Source organism: Vigna unguiculata, chromosome 5, assembly GCF_004118075.2.
Source record: "Vigna unguiculata cultivar IT97K-499-35 chromosome 5, ASM411807v1, whole genome shotgun sequence".
In the NCBI taxonomy this organism is placed as follows: Eukaryota; Viridiplantae; Streptophyta; class Magnoliopsida; order Fabales; family Fabaceae; genus Vigna; species Vigna unguiculata.
This window is the reverse complement of record NC_040283.1, coordinates 47,526,311-47,544,841: the sequence shown is the minus strand read 5'-3', so window position 1 is coordinate 47,544,841 and position 18,531 is coordinate 47,526,311. Positions and strand designations below refer to the sequence as shown.

The 18,531-nt window shown below is 32.9% G+C and overlaps 3 protein-coding genes and 1 long non-coding RNA gene across 5 annotated transcripts; 1 reads left to right on the top strand and 3 right to left on the bottom strand.

Moving 5' to 3' along the window:
* On the bottom strand, window positions 1-3,212 carry LOC114184165 (katanin p60 ATPase-containing subunit A1-like). The gene is made up of 6 exons (XM_028071428.1): window positions 1,987-3,212; window positions 1,697-1,888; window positions 1,344-1,588; window positions 1,054-1,212; window positions 885-972; window positions 1-557 (listed from the first exon to the last, which is right to left on the bottom strand). Exons 1-6 carry the CDS (start codon window positions 2,572-2,574, stop codon window positions 276-278), a joined length of 1,554 nt encoding a protein of 517 aa, XP_027927229.1. The 5' UTR covers window positions 2,575-3,212; the 3' UTR covers window positions 1-275.
* A 359-nt stretch (window positions 3,213-3,571) lies between these two features.
* Window positions 3,572-8,410, bottom strand: LOC114184166 (aromatic aminotransferase ISS1). Of its 2 annotated transcripts, XM_028071429.1 has the most exons (10): window positions 8,166-8,410; window positions 7,629-7,757; window positions 7,409-7,456; window positions 6,605-6,733; window positions 6,283-6,342; window positions 5,707-5,863; window positions 5,100-5,206; window positions 4,894-4,952; window positions 4,509-4,617; window positions 3,789-4,244 (listed from the first exon to the last, which is right to left on the bottom strand). In XM_028071429.1, exons 2-10 carry the CDS (start codon window positions 7,689-7,691, stop codon window positions 3,789-3,791), a joined length of 1,188 nt encoding a protein of 395 aa, XP_027927230.1. In that variant the 5' UTR covers window positions 7,692-7,757; window positions 8,166-8,410. The 2 variants fall into 2 exon arrangements, with proteins under 2 accessions (XP_027927231.1, XP_027927230.1); XM_028071430.1 differs by lacking the exon at window positions 8,166-8,410 and having other exon boundaries at window positions 3,572-4,244; window positions 7,629-7,882.
* Window positions 8,411-13,534: 5,124 nt separating this feature from the next.
* LOC114183317 (D-glycerate 3-kinase, chloroplastic) lies at window positions 13,535-16,947 on the top strand. The gene is made up of 12 exons (XM_028070291.1): window positions 13,535-13,862; window positions 14,274-14,647; window positions 14,938-15,017; window positions 15,128-15,179; window positions 15,273-15,314; window positions 15,397-15,475; window positions 15,553-15,584; window positions 15,676-15,744; window positions 16,065-16,139; window positions 16,263-16,379; window positions 16,476-16,526; window positions 16,642-16,947. Exons 1-12 carry the CDS (start codon window positions 13,664-13,666, stop codon window positions 16,786-16,788), a joined length of 1,317 nt encoding a protein of 438 aa, XP_027926092.1. The 5' UTR covers window positions 13,535-13,663; the 3' UTR covers window positions 16,789-16,947.
* Window positions 16,948-17,033: 86 nt separating this feature from the next.
* Window positions 17,034-17,573, bottom strand: LOC114183318. The gene is made up of 2 exons (XR_003604342.1): window positions 17,332-17,573; window positions 17,034-17,242 (listed from the first exon to the last, which is right to left on the bottom strand). It is a non-coding gene; the product is annotated as an uncharacterized LOC114183318 (long non-coding RNA).
* Between the last annotated feature and the right edge of the window lie 958 nt (window positions 17,574-18,531).

Below are 18,531 nucleotides of genomic sequence, written 5' to 3'. Positions count from 1 at the left end.
GATCGTGAGAGGAACTCTTGGTATTAACAGGTGATTGTTGTTTGTTGGCAAAGTTTGATGCTTACAATTCTAATCTAAATCAATTTCAAGGTTTGATTCTGATGCTTTGAAGTATTTCATGTAAAAGCATATTTGTGTATACACAATGCTCTCAAAGTTGCACTTCTTCATTCAGAGGCATATCAGTAAAATAATAGATAACTCGTAGCCATTTCACCATTTTTCATGGCACATTTTGTTGCACCATGCAGGATTTGTAGTTAAAAAAAATGTGTTTAGGCTGATCCAAATTCGGAAAACCACTTTTGATGGCGTTCAATATCAGCCTGAGAAACACTTGGTTGAACTTTCTTCAAAGCTTCTGTAAAATCACACATTGCAACAGGGTCCTTCCAAATCTCATCCTTCGACATCTTCTTGATCTCATCACGCGTTTTTCCTGCTATCTTACGCCTCATACCATTCAGGGAAGCATCACGGCACACATTTGTCAAATCATCTCCACTGTACCCTTCTGTCCTCTTCGCCACTTCATCTATGTTCACATCAGGTGCCACCTGCATGTACCAAACAACAACTCAGAGTTCAGATTATTTACTGATTTTTTTGTGCTGTCCTTTGTTGAACATTAAAAATATACTGTGTTGATATTTTAAATATCTTTTTAATATATTTTAAAACATCAAAATTAAGGATAATCAATGTATTATAAATGTACAGTAGAGGATCAGCACCAAAAAAAACCAGCAGGATCAGCACCAAAAAAAACCAGCAGAAAATCCAAATTCCACCCACGCTACTCAGTTTCTTTCACTTTGCTTTTGCTCAAGTAACATCTATTCACATTTCATTCCATAACTAAAAGATAATAATAAACAACTTGCCTCTACAGTCCTCAGATTGATACGGATCAGCTCTTTTCGACTCTCCAAATTTGGGAGAGGAATGTATATACGCTTTTCCAACCTTCTTCTGCTTTGCATTGCCATCAAATTAGTGGCACAATATAAAGAATGTATTACAAATTATGCAGAAAAGCTAATAGATACCTACCTCAGTGCCTCATCTATGTCCCATGGAAAGTTAGTGGCTGCCAAAACCATTACTATCTTACGAGTTCCATCTTCATTTTTGGAGCTATTGTTCACACCATCAACCTGAACTAGAAGTTCTGACTTCACCCTTCTGGATGATTCATGCTCCCCAGAAGCCCTGATGAAAACAACTCAACTCAATCAGAGTTCAACCCTTTTTAAGGGTGAGGTGAGTTGGTGAATCTGAACAAGCACAAATACATGGATCATGAAGAAGAAGAAGATTATTGACTTGCTTTGCTTACTTACCCCCTAGCATTGCATAGAGAATCAATCTCATCAATGAAAATGGTGCTGGGTGCATGTGCTCTTGCAAGATCAAACAAGCAACGCACCATGCGCTCGCTCTCTCCACGCCATTTAGAAGCCAAAGTGGCAGAAGAAACGTTAAAGAAAGTGGTACCACATTCAGTAGCAACTGCTTTAGCAAGAAGAGTTTTCCCAGTTCCTGGAGGCCCAAACATAAGAACACCTTTCCAGGGTCTCCTTATTCCCTGCAACAACACAAAACAACTTCCTCGGCTTAAACAAAATCAAGCAGCATTTTTAATTTTGATAGAGACTAAAATAAAAACAATTGATAACTTCAAAAGTGAACTAACCTGAAAATATTCAGGAATCCACAAGGGAAGTACAAGGGCTTCTTCTAGAAGGGTTTTTGCTTGAGTGAGGCCTGCAACATCGTCCCATCTCACACCAGGAGATCTTTCTAACACATCCCTTTCCAACATTTCCGCTAACTCAGGATCAGGACCTTCATATTCATACTTTTTTGACTTCTTCCCATCTTCATTCTGCAATCCATCAATAAATCAATCAAATCTCATTTCATTCATATGCAATTTAATCAACTCCAAATTCTTCCTATTCACAACACAAACAACTTACTTACAACTGAACGTGAACCATCACCTGTTCTGCTCCCCTTTCCAGAAGCACCGCCGCCGCCGCCGCCGTTCTTTCCATTCGCCGGTGGTCGGGGCCCAGCGCTTACCCTGCTGGGCTTTACCGCACCAGCAGCGGGCCTGGTAGAGCCTCGGCTCCAAGCCCCGTCCTTTCGGGCAGTGGGCATGGCGGGCCTTCTGGAATCTCGACTCGGCGGTCTCCAGACGTCGGGGTCGTGTTCGTCGACGGTGGAAGCGCGAGGAGAGGTAGTGGGAATGGGATACTCATCCGACGGTTGAAAAACAAAGGACGAGGAGGAATATGATCGTGATCGTGATCGTGGTCGAGTTTCCTTAAACGCCCTTTTCTCCGCGTCTAGTTGTTTCACCACTTGGGTTTCATCGCCCAGCGCTTTCTTCACGTTCATCCATTTCGCTCTCACTAAAGGGTCGTCGACGGAGTTGAGGTGGTCGCCGATTCGGGCAACGGCGCCGTCGAAGAAGATGATAGAGGTGTCGTAGAGTCCTTCCGCCGCGTATTCTCTCGCCAATTTAAGGTGCTCATGCATGCCACTCAACCAACTCTTCCCACTCATTTTATTTTTTTTAGCATTTCACACCAACGATAATGTTCTGTTCTTCATCTCATCTGGGTTCGTTCTTTCATCGTGAGGTCAGGGTAGGATCGGATTTGGAGTGGTTGGCGTTGGCTGCTGGTGACGGAATGGACCCACCACCACCACCACCCAACAAACTTGCCATTTCCATCTCAATTTTTGAACCACTGTCACTATCACAGTCAATTCCAACGCCGCCACCTTCCACCAACTCCTTTTCATTTTCTTTACTTTTAACTTAGTTAATCAATATTACCCTTTCTTGTATGATCTATTGTACCGAACCTTAGCTGAAAGTGAAAGTGAAGGCTATTTTTCACACCCCACGAATTATGATGTTTGATATGAGATCAAATAATCAGTACTGTATCTATCTGTTGTTATGCTTGATGCGAATATAATGTTGAGATTGCTTCAAGTATGCACTGACACTTCCCAAACTCAAGCGACAACAACCAACCAGCTCCAACAACCAATACTAATGGTGCAAATTGTTTGTTGTTGCATTAAGTTAACGAATGAGGATGGAAAAATGAGGTAATTAATCACGATAAAACAAGAGAGACAGAGGAGAACGGAAGTGTTTCTACGGTCAAATTTTAGTTACTGTTTGCTTCTACATCAAATGTCTCAGATCTAAAGAATGGTGTAATTAATATTACGATGAATGTGTTCATAAACTGGGTAGTATATATGGTAGAGCAACAAAAGAAAATAACATATCAAGATTCAAGATCGAGCCATTACAGACAGTACAAATAGGTGACTGATAAAATGGAAGACAATTGAGGAGTTCTAAGTTCTAAGACCACAAATCCACCACAAACATTCTGCTGTAAATCTCTTGATTGTGAAGGATGGATAAAATAAATTTCCATAAAGCTTTAAAAAACAAGAAGGGTCCTTCTTGCTTGTTAGGTCGGATTTTATGACAGTTAGATCAATCAGATAAGTTTGTATGAAAGAAGTGCATGCATGCATTTGAAGCCAATGTTTTGAAATTTATGAAAATGAAAATAATGAAAACTTGCTATCCCACAACTTGACCGGGTAGAAAGTAAATCCTCCATTTATTCAAAATTCATCAGTTGCAAACTTGCAACATTGGCAAGTGAAATTTGTTTCTATTGATATCTACTGTTTTTGTTTTTCCAGTATGGAGGAAGGGGATGATGTTGTATGATTAATTTCAGTTACTGACTCAGTCCATCTCTAACCAATTCTTCTAAGCCTTTCTTCAGTCTTTCTGCAGCAGCTCTGCAATCATTCTCTGTCAAGCCTCCAAATGAAATTCTAAGATTGCCAGGACAACCACATGCTTTTCCTGGGATTACTGCAACACCATGCTTGTGAGCGAGCCAGCGAACAACATCGAAATCATCGTAGGCATTTTCATGTGGAAGCTTTGCCCACAGGTATATGGCACCCTCTCCTCCTTTCACAGAACCCTCTCCAAGGGGAGAGAGAGCTTCTAAAACAATTTCTCTGTTCTTTTCAAGACTTTTTACTCTGTCCACAACCCACTGAGGACCCAGTTCCAGTGAATACAGGGCAAGATACTGTGATAATATTGAAGCACAGATGGGAATGTTGTCTTGAACTTTCAGAAGTTGTTCAGCAAAGTTTTCTACTTCAGAGGGGTAAGCTATCTGCAATAATCAGGTATTAGGAAAGATCTTGGATTTGTAATAGAATAAATTTTCTTATACGAACTTAATTGAGGCTACATAAATTTATGTGACTTAAAATTTAATTAAGCCATGAAAGAAAAATATAGTAGACCAAAGCATCGCTTTAGAAGTTATGGAAATCTAGGACTCTGCATACTTGGTTGCATTACTTGAGCAATTAAAATTTACTTATAAAAACACTTCAAAGAAGATCAATACCAAAACTTCAAAAGGATTACTTACATATCCAACCCGCCATCCCATCATTCCATATGCTTTTGAGAATGAGAAAACATTAACAATATGATTTCCCTCAATACAAGAATGTTTCAGGCCATCGTACATAAAATACCTGCACGAAAAATTAATCTGTTTACACACTCCATTTTTCAAACATGAACTTGTAACTCAGTCGATATGATTCAGAGAATTGTAGAATTTTCGTAGGTGTTCATAGTTAGAGAAGAAGACTGAAAGTAGGATCTCATAAGGATTCTGTACACTAGGGGCTGACAACTAATTAAAAGGTTAGCAGAACAACAAAAACTTTTTTGTTTTCTTTCTTTTCATAATTAAAGAAAATAATGTGATATAAATTCTATTAGCACAGCAAGTTTAAAAGGCTTACTCGTATGTATTATCAACAACAAGCCAAGAGCCAGCCTTCTTGCACAGATCTGAAATCCTCTGATCAAATAAGAGAAGATACTAACTCAGAAATTTTATAATTTAAAAAAAAAAATAGCATCAGGGTCAATCAACATAAGAATGTAGCAAATCTAAAATCATAGTAGCTGTTGATATATTCAGAAGGAGGGTGGAAGACAGACAAACCTTTAAAAGAGGCTCCGGAATGTAGGTTCCGGTTGGATTGCCCGGGTTAACAACAGTTACAAGCTTTGGAGGTGGTTTAGTTTCGGATAATATTTTTTCCAACCAATCTGCAAATCAAGACATTTCTCATGAATAACCTTAAACATAGAAATCAACATCAGAAGAAACTAACTTGGATGATAGACATCAACCAGCCTTCTAATATTTTTATTTTGTATATGTAAGGGATAGCATTGAGTAGTTGTTCATCAGCATGAGCATTTAGGACATAGCAACAAGTGAAATTACAGATAGAGTAACATCAACGAGTCAGTCATTTACAAAGTAAAAGAAAACCAAAAATTCAGTTAGACAATGCAGCATACAACTTAGTGAAACCTAATAAAACACTCAACCAGACATGCACAAATTTATGAACAATCCAATATACCTTCTGAAAAGTGGAAAGGTTTACTAGAATACAAAGCCAATCCATTCAATATTTAACTGATATGTGAACCCCTTGGATGGAGGAAAATAGATTCTCTTAGAAACCAAACATTGAGTTTGCAACCCTAGTTCATGCTGTAAAAATGGATTACAGTAACAAGATCATGCAGCTTCTTACCTGCATCAGGATGAAGTGAGTCTGGGCTACCAGGACCAACTAGTATATTGGTAACACCAGTCATCTGGAACGACATGTATGCATTGAAGTAGTATGGAGCAAACATAACCACAGAATCATCCGGATCACAGAGAGTGAGAACTAGATTTACAAATGCCTGTATTTGTTGGAATAGAATGAGTTACCACAGATTTTTGAAATGAGCACAACAATACTGTTTAAAGCTCAAACTCAAAAGAGATCAACGTAGCATAAAATTAACGGACAACAAATCATAGAATATATACACTGCTGTTAAGCTAATCCAGTCAACAGTTACTGTCTCCACAGTAACAAAAACCATGCTAGTCCTATCCAATAAGATGCTTTTTGATGTTCAGGAAGAAGTAACACAATAATGGTTATAGATGAAATTTTACATAAGAAAGGCTAAATTTAAATTGTTATAAAGAAGTCAAATGGAAGCTGGAATGCTAATGCTTAATCTTGTTAGAAACTGTGTTAGCTTTTCTAGGATATAACAAAATAATGAACATAAAACAAAATTTACAGGTCGAATGTTATTGATAACCTCACCTGATTGGCCCCTGCTGTAACCATCACTGAAGACTTGTGCAAATTATTTTCATCACGCAACTACATGAACGTGGTAAAAGTGAATTAGTTAATTCATTGGTCACCGAGATCCAAATTTCATATAGCAAAATAGTTTATCAGAGCAGTAAGATACAACACAATTTGTAATGAAAGCAATTAGGTTCCTATTTGGTTTAGTTTTCTGTTGCTAGAAATGAAATTCTATGGGTTGATCAATTGAAGAACTTCAAAACAGATAACTGGAGATTCCAAATTCCCACTAGTACAGAATACAGATTGTACGAAGAATTATACCATTTACCTTTTTTATCAAAGCTGCTCTAAGTTCAGGAATACCTTCATCAACACCATATCGACTGACTATAGGATCAGATACAAGTTCTTTCACCTTTTTCAAAGCTTGCTCTGGAGGTTGCCAATGAACCACTCCCTACAGCACATAATTTTAAGAAAATCCATTACAAATTGCAGCTAATACATTAAAATCAAAAATAATTCTAGTGTTCAGCAGTCAGAACAATAAAATTTAAAAGCTGAAGGACAAACTTCAGTTGATTATTAAATGAGATGAACCAAAATCAGATGCATAATCAAAACACATGGCCTAAAAACTATAAAAGTAATCTACATCACATAAATCAGACCCTAAATTCAACTTGAAATCCACCTTTGGAAATTGAAGTCAAAAATAACATTCAAATAGAGCAACACAACTAAAACTATAATTCTGTTCATCTCATTTCCTGTTTCTCCAAAAAGATGTTGTGGCTCGGCAATTTTGTAGATCAAGAAAGAAGCAGATTTATGAAACAGTCTCCCCAAGCATTTTAAGGCCGTGTCCATAATCATCATTTACAGTTTACTAAACGGAACGAACCCATTGAATTCGCACCAAAACAAGTCCCAATTCGTAAATAGAAGGTAAAATTATCCTTATTTCTCAATCTCTCTCCAAATCACACCAAACTCCCAAGCAAATTAAACTAATGTATAATAATCAAACATTGAAAACCTCCATCCCCTTCTCCGAGTTCCTCGCAAAAATCACCAAGGGGTTAGATTAATTACTATAAACAAGCATTAATTTTGGAGAGAAGAAAAAGACCTGGGCCAAAGACACGGCATTTTTAGATCCTCGGATCAGTTCCTGCATCTGCAAACACACAGACACCAACAACCTTGGTTATCAAAAACATTTTATTCTCAAATCAAACCAAACCAAACCAAACATCATCAATCCAAAAGACAAACAAACACCCATTGGAAGGGATCAAATTCCAATGAAGAAAGAAATGGCATGAGAGTGAGTACTGAGTACTTAGTACCTGAACCATAACGGGCATCTCAGTTTCCAAGGCCCTCCTTGAAAGCTTCAAGAGCGAACTCATCTCTCCCCAATTCTTTGATCTTGCCCTCACCAGAAATTAAAAAAAAAAAATAGCCTACCCGTGAACCTACCAAACCAGAAGACACCAACTTTCAAAGTCTTATACCTTTCCGAATTATTAAACAAGAATACCTCATACATATATATATATATAATTTAATAAAGAGAGAGAAAAAAAAAACAGAAAGAAAGAAAACTTTTTTGATTTACAGAAGAAAAAAAAAAATAAGTTTGATGAAAAGGGAGACAAAGCATGAGGCTTTTTTTGTATTTATCTCTCTAGTTCAGTTACTGTTTGGTGGTTTTCTTTGTTTGACTTTTTGGCTGTCAGAATGAATAAATTTTGAGCAAAGAGTGAGTCAGTTTCCACTACAATTGCTACTGCTACAACTGCTGGTGTTATTGGTCTAGGAGGATAGAATCGGATGCGGTTTATAGAATAGAAAGAAAGAATGGAACAAACAATTTCACCCACCCAAGTAATTATTCTCCTTTCCTCTGAGCAAAAATTGTCTCTTTCATATTTTGGGTATTTTTCAAATGTGTGTAAAATAACTGTGGATGTTGCAGAATTATGCAAAAAAGGGATTTTTATTTTTTTAACGTGCGTCTGAATTGAAGTGTGAAACTGTTTGATGCAGTAGGGGACAGTAATTCCCAGAAATTGAGGGAAAGAGAGATAAGAGAAGAGTTTGTTTGTTTGCTGAATGAAAAAAAAAATAAAGAAAAGAAAAACACGAATCTTTCAGAAAGAAACAATGTGCAATTTGGATTGCGTGCTTTTTCCCACTGTCTGGGCCATGAAATGCACACGCGGACAATAACTCAACACCGGTCTTCTGAAACGACGCCGTCACATTTTCTTAAATCTTTTTCAAAACAAATAGTTACTTTGGTCTTGTGAAGTTTAGGTTAAGGTTCTTAATGCATTAAAAGTAAATTCAAAATTGATTCTTAAACTTTATAATTTTGTGTAAAATTAATCATTCAATGTATATTTTATATTGAATTAATTATCAATTGTCGCAGTTTAATAATAAAATGTTCTCGCCAAACATAACTAAACAATATAACTATAATAACATTTCATCACTCTATCTAAATATTTTAATATAAATATTCTACTAGTTATGAAAGTATTTTAAAATACTTTTATGACGTTTAAGTATTTATTTTATACGTGGTAAACTGGGAAGTAATGATACTTCGATTTGAGTTACATATTTGTATACGACATGTATTTGTGTTTAATAGTTTATGATAATTTATTAATATTTATCAATAAAATATCTAATTTGTAGAGCTATAGTACATTACAAGAAAATCTTTGAATAATGACCAATTTTAGTAACATCAAATAATTAGTCACTATATAGTGACTCATTTAGGTACCGATTTAAAAATTAAAAATTCTTGATAACTAAAATAATTTCAAAAAGTTATAATTGGTCTCTAAATTAATAACTAAAATAGTTTTTATTATGATTTGGTTTCTAAATTGATCACTGACATTAACTACAAAGGTTTTGACTATCAAAATAATTTGTCTCTAATTAGGAAATTGGTCTCTAACATATTTTTTGTTACTAAAATTTGTCATTATTTGAGAGTTTGCTTGTAGTAGTATTTTTATGATGACAATAATTTATATTTTTTATATTGACAACTTTAGTTTTAATTTAGATTCACACAATAACAATTATATATTTATTATGTTTTTTAAAATTATTATACGTTTTTTAATATTTATATATCACATATCAATCATGTATCGTATCCTATAATTTTCAAAATAAATATATCAATATATCAAATATGTGTCATAATCCGATACACATATCATGTCCATGTCCATAGATGACATTTAGTAAGAATCAAATCAGTAATATTTATATTTGTTACTTCATTAATGTAGTTGAATGTAAAGAATAACTTTATAAAAGAAATAGCTTTATACATTTCCATGACAACAATACATTTATTATTATTAAATATCAGTTCACAGTTCTTAAGTCATTCATTAAAGATACAATAACATTTATAAATAAATATTTTTAATGATCATATTGAAAACTTTTTTATGGTGTAAATTTTTGTCCAATTACGCTTTACTTAGGTTTTTGATTTATATAATTTAAATAATCAATGAATTAATGGTATTTCTATAAATATTTTTTCTAATTTAACATGCAAATTCAATCAATGGTTCATATATAATTTTAAAATTGTGAGATTACATGGTGATATAATTACAATTTTTAAATCCATTAAGCCAAATTAATAATTTCTTTTCTATTACTCCAAGTGTTAATTTGTTAAGAAAATTTAAATTGAGTAACTAAATTTGTAAATTTGACTTGTTTATATAATTCAAGTTTAAGAGTAATGTTAGTTTTTTTGGATCAAATTAACTAAATGAATTTATGCAAAACTTGTCTTTAAAAAATAAAACAACTCAAAAACTTCAATAAATCATTCTACAACTTATAACAAGTTTTAAAAATGTTCACTTACAACTACCTAATAATTTCAAGTCAACATTATCGTTAAAGCACAATGTCTTTAAAAAAAAACACAAATCACATATGTTAACAACTTTAAACTACCAAAATCATATTTTCTGCACAAACTTTATATAAAATCACTTTAACATATTTAACATATGCACTCATATGTTTATCTAATAACATAAAAGATATTATTTAGAAAACAAATTTTAATTAATATAAAATTCAACACATTTTATAGTTCAAATAACTTATTATCAAATATTTTACTTTGGTTTCAAATCTCAATTCAATCCTTTAACAATCAACTAACAGTTCAACATTTTATAATATCCACCAATAATCATTGATTCTCTAAATCTCTTAAATCTAACATTAGTTCAAACCACTCTCAAAACTAACATTATTTCAAATAAATTAACATAGACCATTCTCTATACATGTTGCGTGCACTTTAAGATAAAACTAAATACAAATTTGAGAAGAAGAAGAAAAAAATTAAAGACTTTGAACAAAACTTTAAATCAATGATCAACTAGTTCGAAGAACCACTTTTTCCAACTATTCAAACCGATTAGAATCTATAACAATATATAAAGAGGATTCTTCTGTTTGTGTCCACATTTTGAAATATCAATTTTACCCTTTAAATATAATAACTTTTTAATTTTTTAAAAATTAATCGTTATTTTTACAAACTTTTTATAAAATAAGCTACTTTGTTTCTTCTTTTCTTTTTTATTTATCAAATGGTTATTATTTCTTCTGTTCTGATATATTTCACTTTATTTTTAGTCGGTTATCTTTGTTTCTTCTTTTCTTCTTTATTTATCAAATTGTTATTCTTTTTCCTGTTTTGATATATTTCACTTTATTTTTATTTATAACAATATATAAAGGGATTCCCTTTTTGTGTCCACATTTTGAAATATCAATTTTACCCTTTAAATATAATAATTTATTAAATTTTTAAAAATTAACCGTTATTTTTACAAACCTTTTATAAAATCGGCTATCTTTGTTTTTTTATTTCTTTTTTATTTATCAAATGGTTATTCTTTCTTCTGTTATGATATATTTCACTTTATTTTTAATCAATTATCTTTGTTTCTTCTTTTCTTCTTTATCTATCAAATGGTTATTTTTTCTTCTGTTCTGATATAGATTAACTTAATAACGTTACAATATTATCACCTACTAATATAATATCATGCATATTTAAACAATCATACATATAGGCGCGATAGCGCCTGTGTTTATGCTAGTAAATATAAAAATAAATAAAAGATTCAAAAAAAATTAATTTAACTTTTATTTGATTAAAAATAATATTAATTTATCAATTCATAAAGTCATATCTTAAAATTAATAAAAAAACGAAAGTAACAATCTGATTAGAAGTTAATGGTGTGTATACTATATCCATTCGTAATCACTCATTTATTTGTCGTAATCTTTGACTCCTATACTAATATCAAAATAGTCATTTTTAAAATACCGAAATATTCGTGTTTAAAATAACACTTAGCGGAAAAGATTTGTTTATTAAAATAAATAAAAAATGTATATTAAAATAAGAAAACTAAATATATCCAAACATATAAAAAAATTAAAATGTGTTTAATTGATTAAAATTATCACATATTTAAAAAAAAATACAATCCAACTGACCATTTTATTATAATTAAATATGTTTTTGTTTCTCAATCTTCAATCTTAAGTAAAAAATTATTTAATTTTTCTTTAAAACTTTGGTTTAATTTAGTTCTCTAATTTTAAAATTTTGTAGATTTAGTCCTTTTAATTAAATTATGTTAATTTTATTTGACATTTCAAATGCATTTCATGATAGTTTCTTAGTTAACATTGAAGAAAAAAGTGTCAAATGGTATAAATAACTCAAGTTGTATAATGAAATGCGTTTAAAACGTTAAATAAAGTTGACAAAATTTGGTTAGAATGAGTAAATTCACGAAGTTATAAAGTTAGGGGACTAAATTTGGCTAAAGTTTTAAAGATTAACTAATTTCAATTTTCACTAAAAGTTGAAGCACCAAAAACATATTTGACCAATTTTAATATAGAGGTATCACTTGACACCAAATACATTATGTGATTTTAAGTGAATTTGAACTTGATCAATTGCTCAAATTGATACTCCTTTCACACTACATTGATTCAAAACAGTTTTAAATTTGAAAAGTCTTACCAATTTGCTCAATTGTTGACATTCTAAATTCTCTCAATCACACAAACCCAAGGACAAACAAGCAAGAAAAAACATGAACAGATTATTTAAGCCATGCAAGCCAAAATAGCCATCTCACTACATATCAAATTCATAAAAAACAACTAAAGCGCATTCCCAACATAAAATCAACCAATGAAAATTTGTAATTCAAGGAAAGAAACCTGTACAATTGATCAATTTGGTATTCCACTCTTAAGACTTTGGTCAAAAATAGTTTTAAAACATTGGACTCATACCAATTCGCTCTATTGTTCAGACTTCAATTCCCTTGATAAAAAACAAATAACCAAAACACTTGAGCATGAAACAATCATTCAAACCATACAAATCAAATCAGTCATACACATAAAATCAAATTCATAAAAAATAGCCAAATTTCCATTTCCAATAGGCAATAATGCATTAGCATGCAAAACATCAAATTGATAAACTCTCACATACAAAATAAAGACTAGTTTCCCTTACTTGACCAAGCAGTTCACAAGACTCTATCTAGTGAAACTCCTCTCAACTTGCAAGATACACATCAAAACATCACAAGAATGATCAAGACACACTGCTATAATCATTGATCAACAAAGACTCATATTGATGACTAAAAAGGCGCATGCAAGTGAAAGAAGGTTCACATGCAATAATAAATCGAAAAGATCAAGAAAAAATGTTAAAACTCAATTTATGTCGAGTGAAGAAATTGATCTGTCCAAATTAAAGAGCTCGTCAAGAATCATTCTTATAGATAAATAGATGATAAAAAACTAAAAACTTTAAAACAAAATTAAAAAACTCTAGAAAAATAGTTTTTAAAAAAATTATATATTTTAAAATAATAAAATTCTTTATAATAAAACTATTTTTACTAAGTTTTAATATTAAAATAATTAAATATCACTATTTTTAAATTATTATCACAAAATGTATTTAAACAATTAAAATAATGTTAAAGAAGTATTAATTTAGTTTAATCTAAATGTTCAAAAAATACCGAAAAAGATGCACTGTTGTATAAATGTATGAAAAGATATAAAAAGAAAAAAATATTCGAATTTAAAGAAAGAGGACTTGTTCGTAAATCTGAATAGATAAAATTTGCAGATTTTTTGTTCATAGAATTATTTTATGGTGCTCCTCTTCCAATCTGTAGCCCAAAGAGGTGAAGATTACGTGGCGTCGGTGTTCTTTGTTGCAAAGTAGAGAGAGAAAGACACATAAAAAATGGCGACTCTGAATCTGTTCTCTCAGCCATGGCAAACCACAATTTCACCTTCTTTCTGTTGTTCTAATTCAAACAACAACATTTCCTATGCTTATCAAAATCATAATATTATTTCCAACAATTCTAAATTGCATTTCTTTTCCAATTCTCGCCATTTCTCTGTTCTTTCTCAATTCTCCACTCACTCCTCAAAGTCAGGTACTTTTCTTCACTTTATAGAACTATCATAGCTCACTTGGTTTCTTCAGACACAAATTTTCAACCCAGTTAAGCAAAATTTTATATTTAGATAAATTATACAAATGGGTGGTATCATCATCATCATACTATGTTTACTAAAGGGCATTGGAATTGAAAATTTTGGGACAAATCTTGAGCCTGATTAGTTACTTATGCAATTCAAATTCATCTCAGCTGATTGATTATTAGACCTTGCCGTTGAAGCTTCATCTAACTCAATAGTAAACTCTCATTTTTTATCTTAGTCAAAATAGGAGCATGGAAGTTAGGAGAGCTGTATTTTCATCTTCAACAGCTGCATTGCTGTTGGAAACTATTTGTTCCATATCATTTGAATCTTTAATTTGCAACTGTAAGATTTTGCTGCAGGCAGTGGAAGTTCATGGTTGCAAAACAGTTCTTTTGCTGCTGGCATTGAGTACAGAAAGCGTCCTCTATATTCTGTATTTCCGACAAAAGCTGCTGAAGTTTCCTCTGTGGAAGATCTCTATCAGTTTATTTGCTCGGGACCTCTGCTTGACAAAATAGGAATCACACAAGAGAAGGTGGCTGAGTCCATTGATAACTGGATACTGTATGGCCGTTACCTATGCAGATTGTTTCAGCTTAATGAATTGTACCTTACAGAGCCTCAAAAGGCTAGGATTTATCACTACTATGTACCAGTCTTTCTCTGGTGTGAACAACAGATCGAGGAGCATCAGTCCAAATTCAAAGATGGAGAAGAAATTCCTCCTTTGGTGGTATGCTATAAACGTGGTTTCCTTCTGTTACTGTCTCTCATATTTTGTTTTCTGTATGTATTGGTGTTATGCAGCTAGTTATGGAGGCTTATGGTTAAGTTTATTAATTTTTGGGAAATTTTTCGCTTTAGTTTTTAGTTGTGTCAGCTCTATAAACAGCAATAACCACTTTGTAATTTGTAAGTTTTTGTTATGACCATTGTCCTTTTATTTCTTTTCCTTCCAAGATATTGTTTTTCTGCCTTGTTCATTCAATATAACAGCAACTTTATTGATTCTGGTTGACACAGATTGGTTTCAGTGCCCCTCAAGGCTGTGGGAAGACAACCCTTGTTTTTGCCCTTGACTATCTTTTTGAAGTGATTGGCAGGTGGGCTTTGAATTTTGAAGCAACTGTGTTGTTGAATTTATTCTTTGTTCTGATGATTATAGGGAAAGGAGATTAATTAACAAATTGTAGATACATGCTACAATTTTCAGGAAATCTGCCACAATATCTATAGATGATTTTTATTTGACTGCTGAAGGTCAGGTATATAGAAGCTGTTTTTGTGTTTTCTTTTTCAGTTGTAAATGTCATCTGTTCTTTTTCTTTTTGGGCTGATGAATTGTGTTTGGACTGTAGACTAAACTAAGAGAAGCTAATCCAGGAAATGCACTTCTTGAGGTAATTATGCACAGATAAGTAAAGTAGTGAACGATAAATTATTGAGAACTAAAATATTTTTGCTTGCTTGGTTTCCGTCTAGTTTCGCGGAAATGCAGGAAGCCATGATCTTGCTCTTTCTGTTGAAACTCTGGCATCTTTAACTAAAATGACAAGAGAAGGTGTTTCTCGGCACTCACTTCTGTTTTCTGTTTATATTGTATTTTTCGTGTAATATCTTTTAATTTGAAGTGTCCAGGTGTGAAAATGAAGCTACCAAGATATGATAAAGTAAGGGCGTAGCTTGCATATTCAGATTATTTAAAACATTTTTTTTGAATTTGCAATTGGTAATGGTGAAGTGAATTGCCTGTTTATGCAGTCTGCATTCAGTGGCAGAGGTGACCGTGCTGACCCTTCAACATGGCCAGAAGTTGAAGGGCCTCTGAAGGTAAGAAAATATTCAATTGTAACTTAAACTGATTCTGATGGATCATTTTTCTTGGTAAAACATGATCCAGCACACACAAAAGTTAAAAAAAAAGGAAGCACCATGTTGAAATAAGTATGTTATGTTTTTTACTGCCAAAATTTGCCCTTAACCTCAATTAAAAAGAAAACTTCTTCAACATTAAGATTCTGTAGTTCTGAGGAAGATAATATTAACATGATAATCGGAAATGTGGTAATATTTGTGCTATGTTCATCTCATGTCAGTATCCTTTCAAAAGTGTTGATCCTTATATTGTGACACATGGATGAATGTTCTAGGTTGTGTTGTTCGAAGGTTGGATGCTTGGTTTCAGGCCCCTTCCAGTTGAAGCTGTGAAGGCTGTTGATCCCCAGGTTAGAATTGGTGAAGTTCCTTTTTTTCATTTTTAAGACTATGCACATGGAGTTTATGATACAGAAGCTCTACCCTTTTCTTTCAATGGGAAGCATTGCTAATAAATTGAGCTTACTTTTCAGTTAGAAACTGTAAATAAAAACCTTGAAGCTTACTATGATGCATGGGACAAATACATTAAGTCATGGATAGTCATCAAGATCAAGGACCCCAATTGTGTCTTCCAATGGCGGTTGCAGGTAGGTTGCTTTAACATTCTCTTAAACAAATTACAAACTCTGTGTTCAGAATCTGGATGATGTAGCATCCATGTGTTGAGGTGTTTCAATATGCAGGCTGAGATTGCCATGAGGGAGGCCGGCAACCCTGGAATGACAGATGAAGAGGTCTGTTACTCAAATTGATTGTGATGAATGATATTTCTTTGTGATAAATGATGATGCAACATCTATTTCCTAATGACTAAAGCAAGGATTTTTTTTCATGGTATGTTCTGTGTAGGTGAGAGATTTTGTTTCACGCTATCTGCCAGCATACTATGCATACCTTCCTACACTTTACTCGGAGGGACCAAATGGATCAGATCCTCAACGTCTCCTAACCATTGAAATAGATGAAGGGAGAAACCCCATCCTTGCTTCTATATGATAGAGCTTCTGCTGCTTTTTCAATTCTTTGAGAATTTGTATGTAACTAAGTCAATGAATCTGCACTCTTTCTTTCCCTTGAAATGTATAGAGAATATTTTCAGTAATACATAATAACGGCTAATGCTTTCTGGTTGCTGTCATTTGATCGGCATTTTTATTTTTCAAGACTTCTTTGCTCACAAAACCATGGTTGTGATCACACCAGTGACTTCAATATAATGAATCATTTTATTCTTGGAACGATTTCATAAAAAGTAAAAATAATTGAAGTTCATTATTATACAGAAGATTGATTACAGAATCATCATTTCATACAAGAAACTAATGATGAAACATAAACTTGACAAATGTCTCTTGGAAATTAGGCAATCTAGGGACAGCAACAGCAGGTGCGTTCTGAGCAGCACCTACAACCCTCATAACAGCAAAAGCAGCAACAGAGTGTGTAAAAACTGGATCAGAGAGTGAACTTATCAGGGATAAAAAAAAAGAGAGAATTGTGGAAGAATAGAAGAGAATTGAAAACTAAAAATGTACTCACAAAGCATAGAAGCTTCCCATCTCCTCACGACCCGTCTGAGCTTGACCATAGTGCATCTTCTGCTCTGCTGGTGCAGACTGTGTCATATTTTTGGAGTTGAGTTGAGTTGAGATGATGATGTTTCTTGCAACAGTGGTAGATCATATATTTTATTTATAAGCTCAAGCACAGAAAGTTGCTTGAACATGGTTATGACCTATATAACCAACCATCCAATACAAAAGCCTCTCCCTTTTCCTTTCTTGCCACTCATTTATTATGGTAGTTGGTAGAAAGGAATTGGTTAGCTTCACTGGCTGGGAAAGTGATGAAACCAACCCCAAAAAGGTGGGGAAGATGTCACAGTCACTAATTTAAGATACTTAAGAGTTGTTTTGCTGAGACTTACATGTTAATCCTTTAGATTAAACGTTTACATTAGACTAAAAGTTATAGTTATTAGTCAGGACGCAACTATCTCTACTTAATAGTATAACAACACGATTAATAGAAAAACAGTAACAGTTATATCATAATCAGAGGTGGAAGCATACCTTATCCGTGCTCCAATTTATTGTCAACCCTCATGCTGCTTCCCAACCGGTAACCACCTTTCAAACCCATTCATTGCGCAAGTGCCTGCTACCAAATCTGATGAAGTCAATTCCAGCTTAAGCATATTCTGTCAAAACAGATCCATCTTAAACTGAATTTCCTCTTCACTGTAAGACAATGATGAACTTGAGCTTCAGTAGTTTAAGTTATGGCTTCTATATGGAACCATCTTGGATTAAAATAAAGCGCATTCATTCTCCCTTTCATTGGGCTTAAAATTGTTCTTGGAATAGAAAATATCAACATTTTTTATAGGTTACAATTAACTTATATATGAATTGGAAATATTTTTTAGGTAAAATAGTGTGATAGAGTATCAATAGATGAATTTAGACATAAACTAATTTTACCTTCTGAAAAAATTCATTTAATTTTTCTTCCTGTTTTTCTATCTTAGAAGTGATTTTTTTTTTTTGTAAGTTTAGCTAAATAGACCCTTAATTAACATGATTTTTCTTCATGGTACTTCATTTTTTGGATTAAATTATACTCTATTCTTAAATCTATAATTAAATTTATAAGACGCCTTTATTTATTCTTCAACAAGCAGTGTGAATTTAAAGGGTCTTCTTCCTGCACCTCCATACATTTCAACACACACACCTA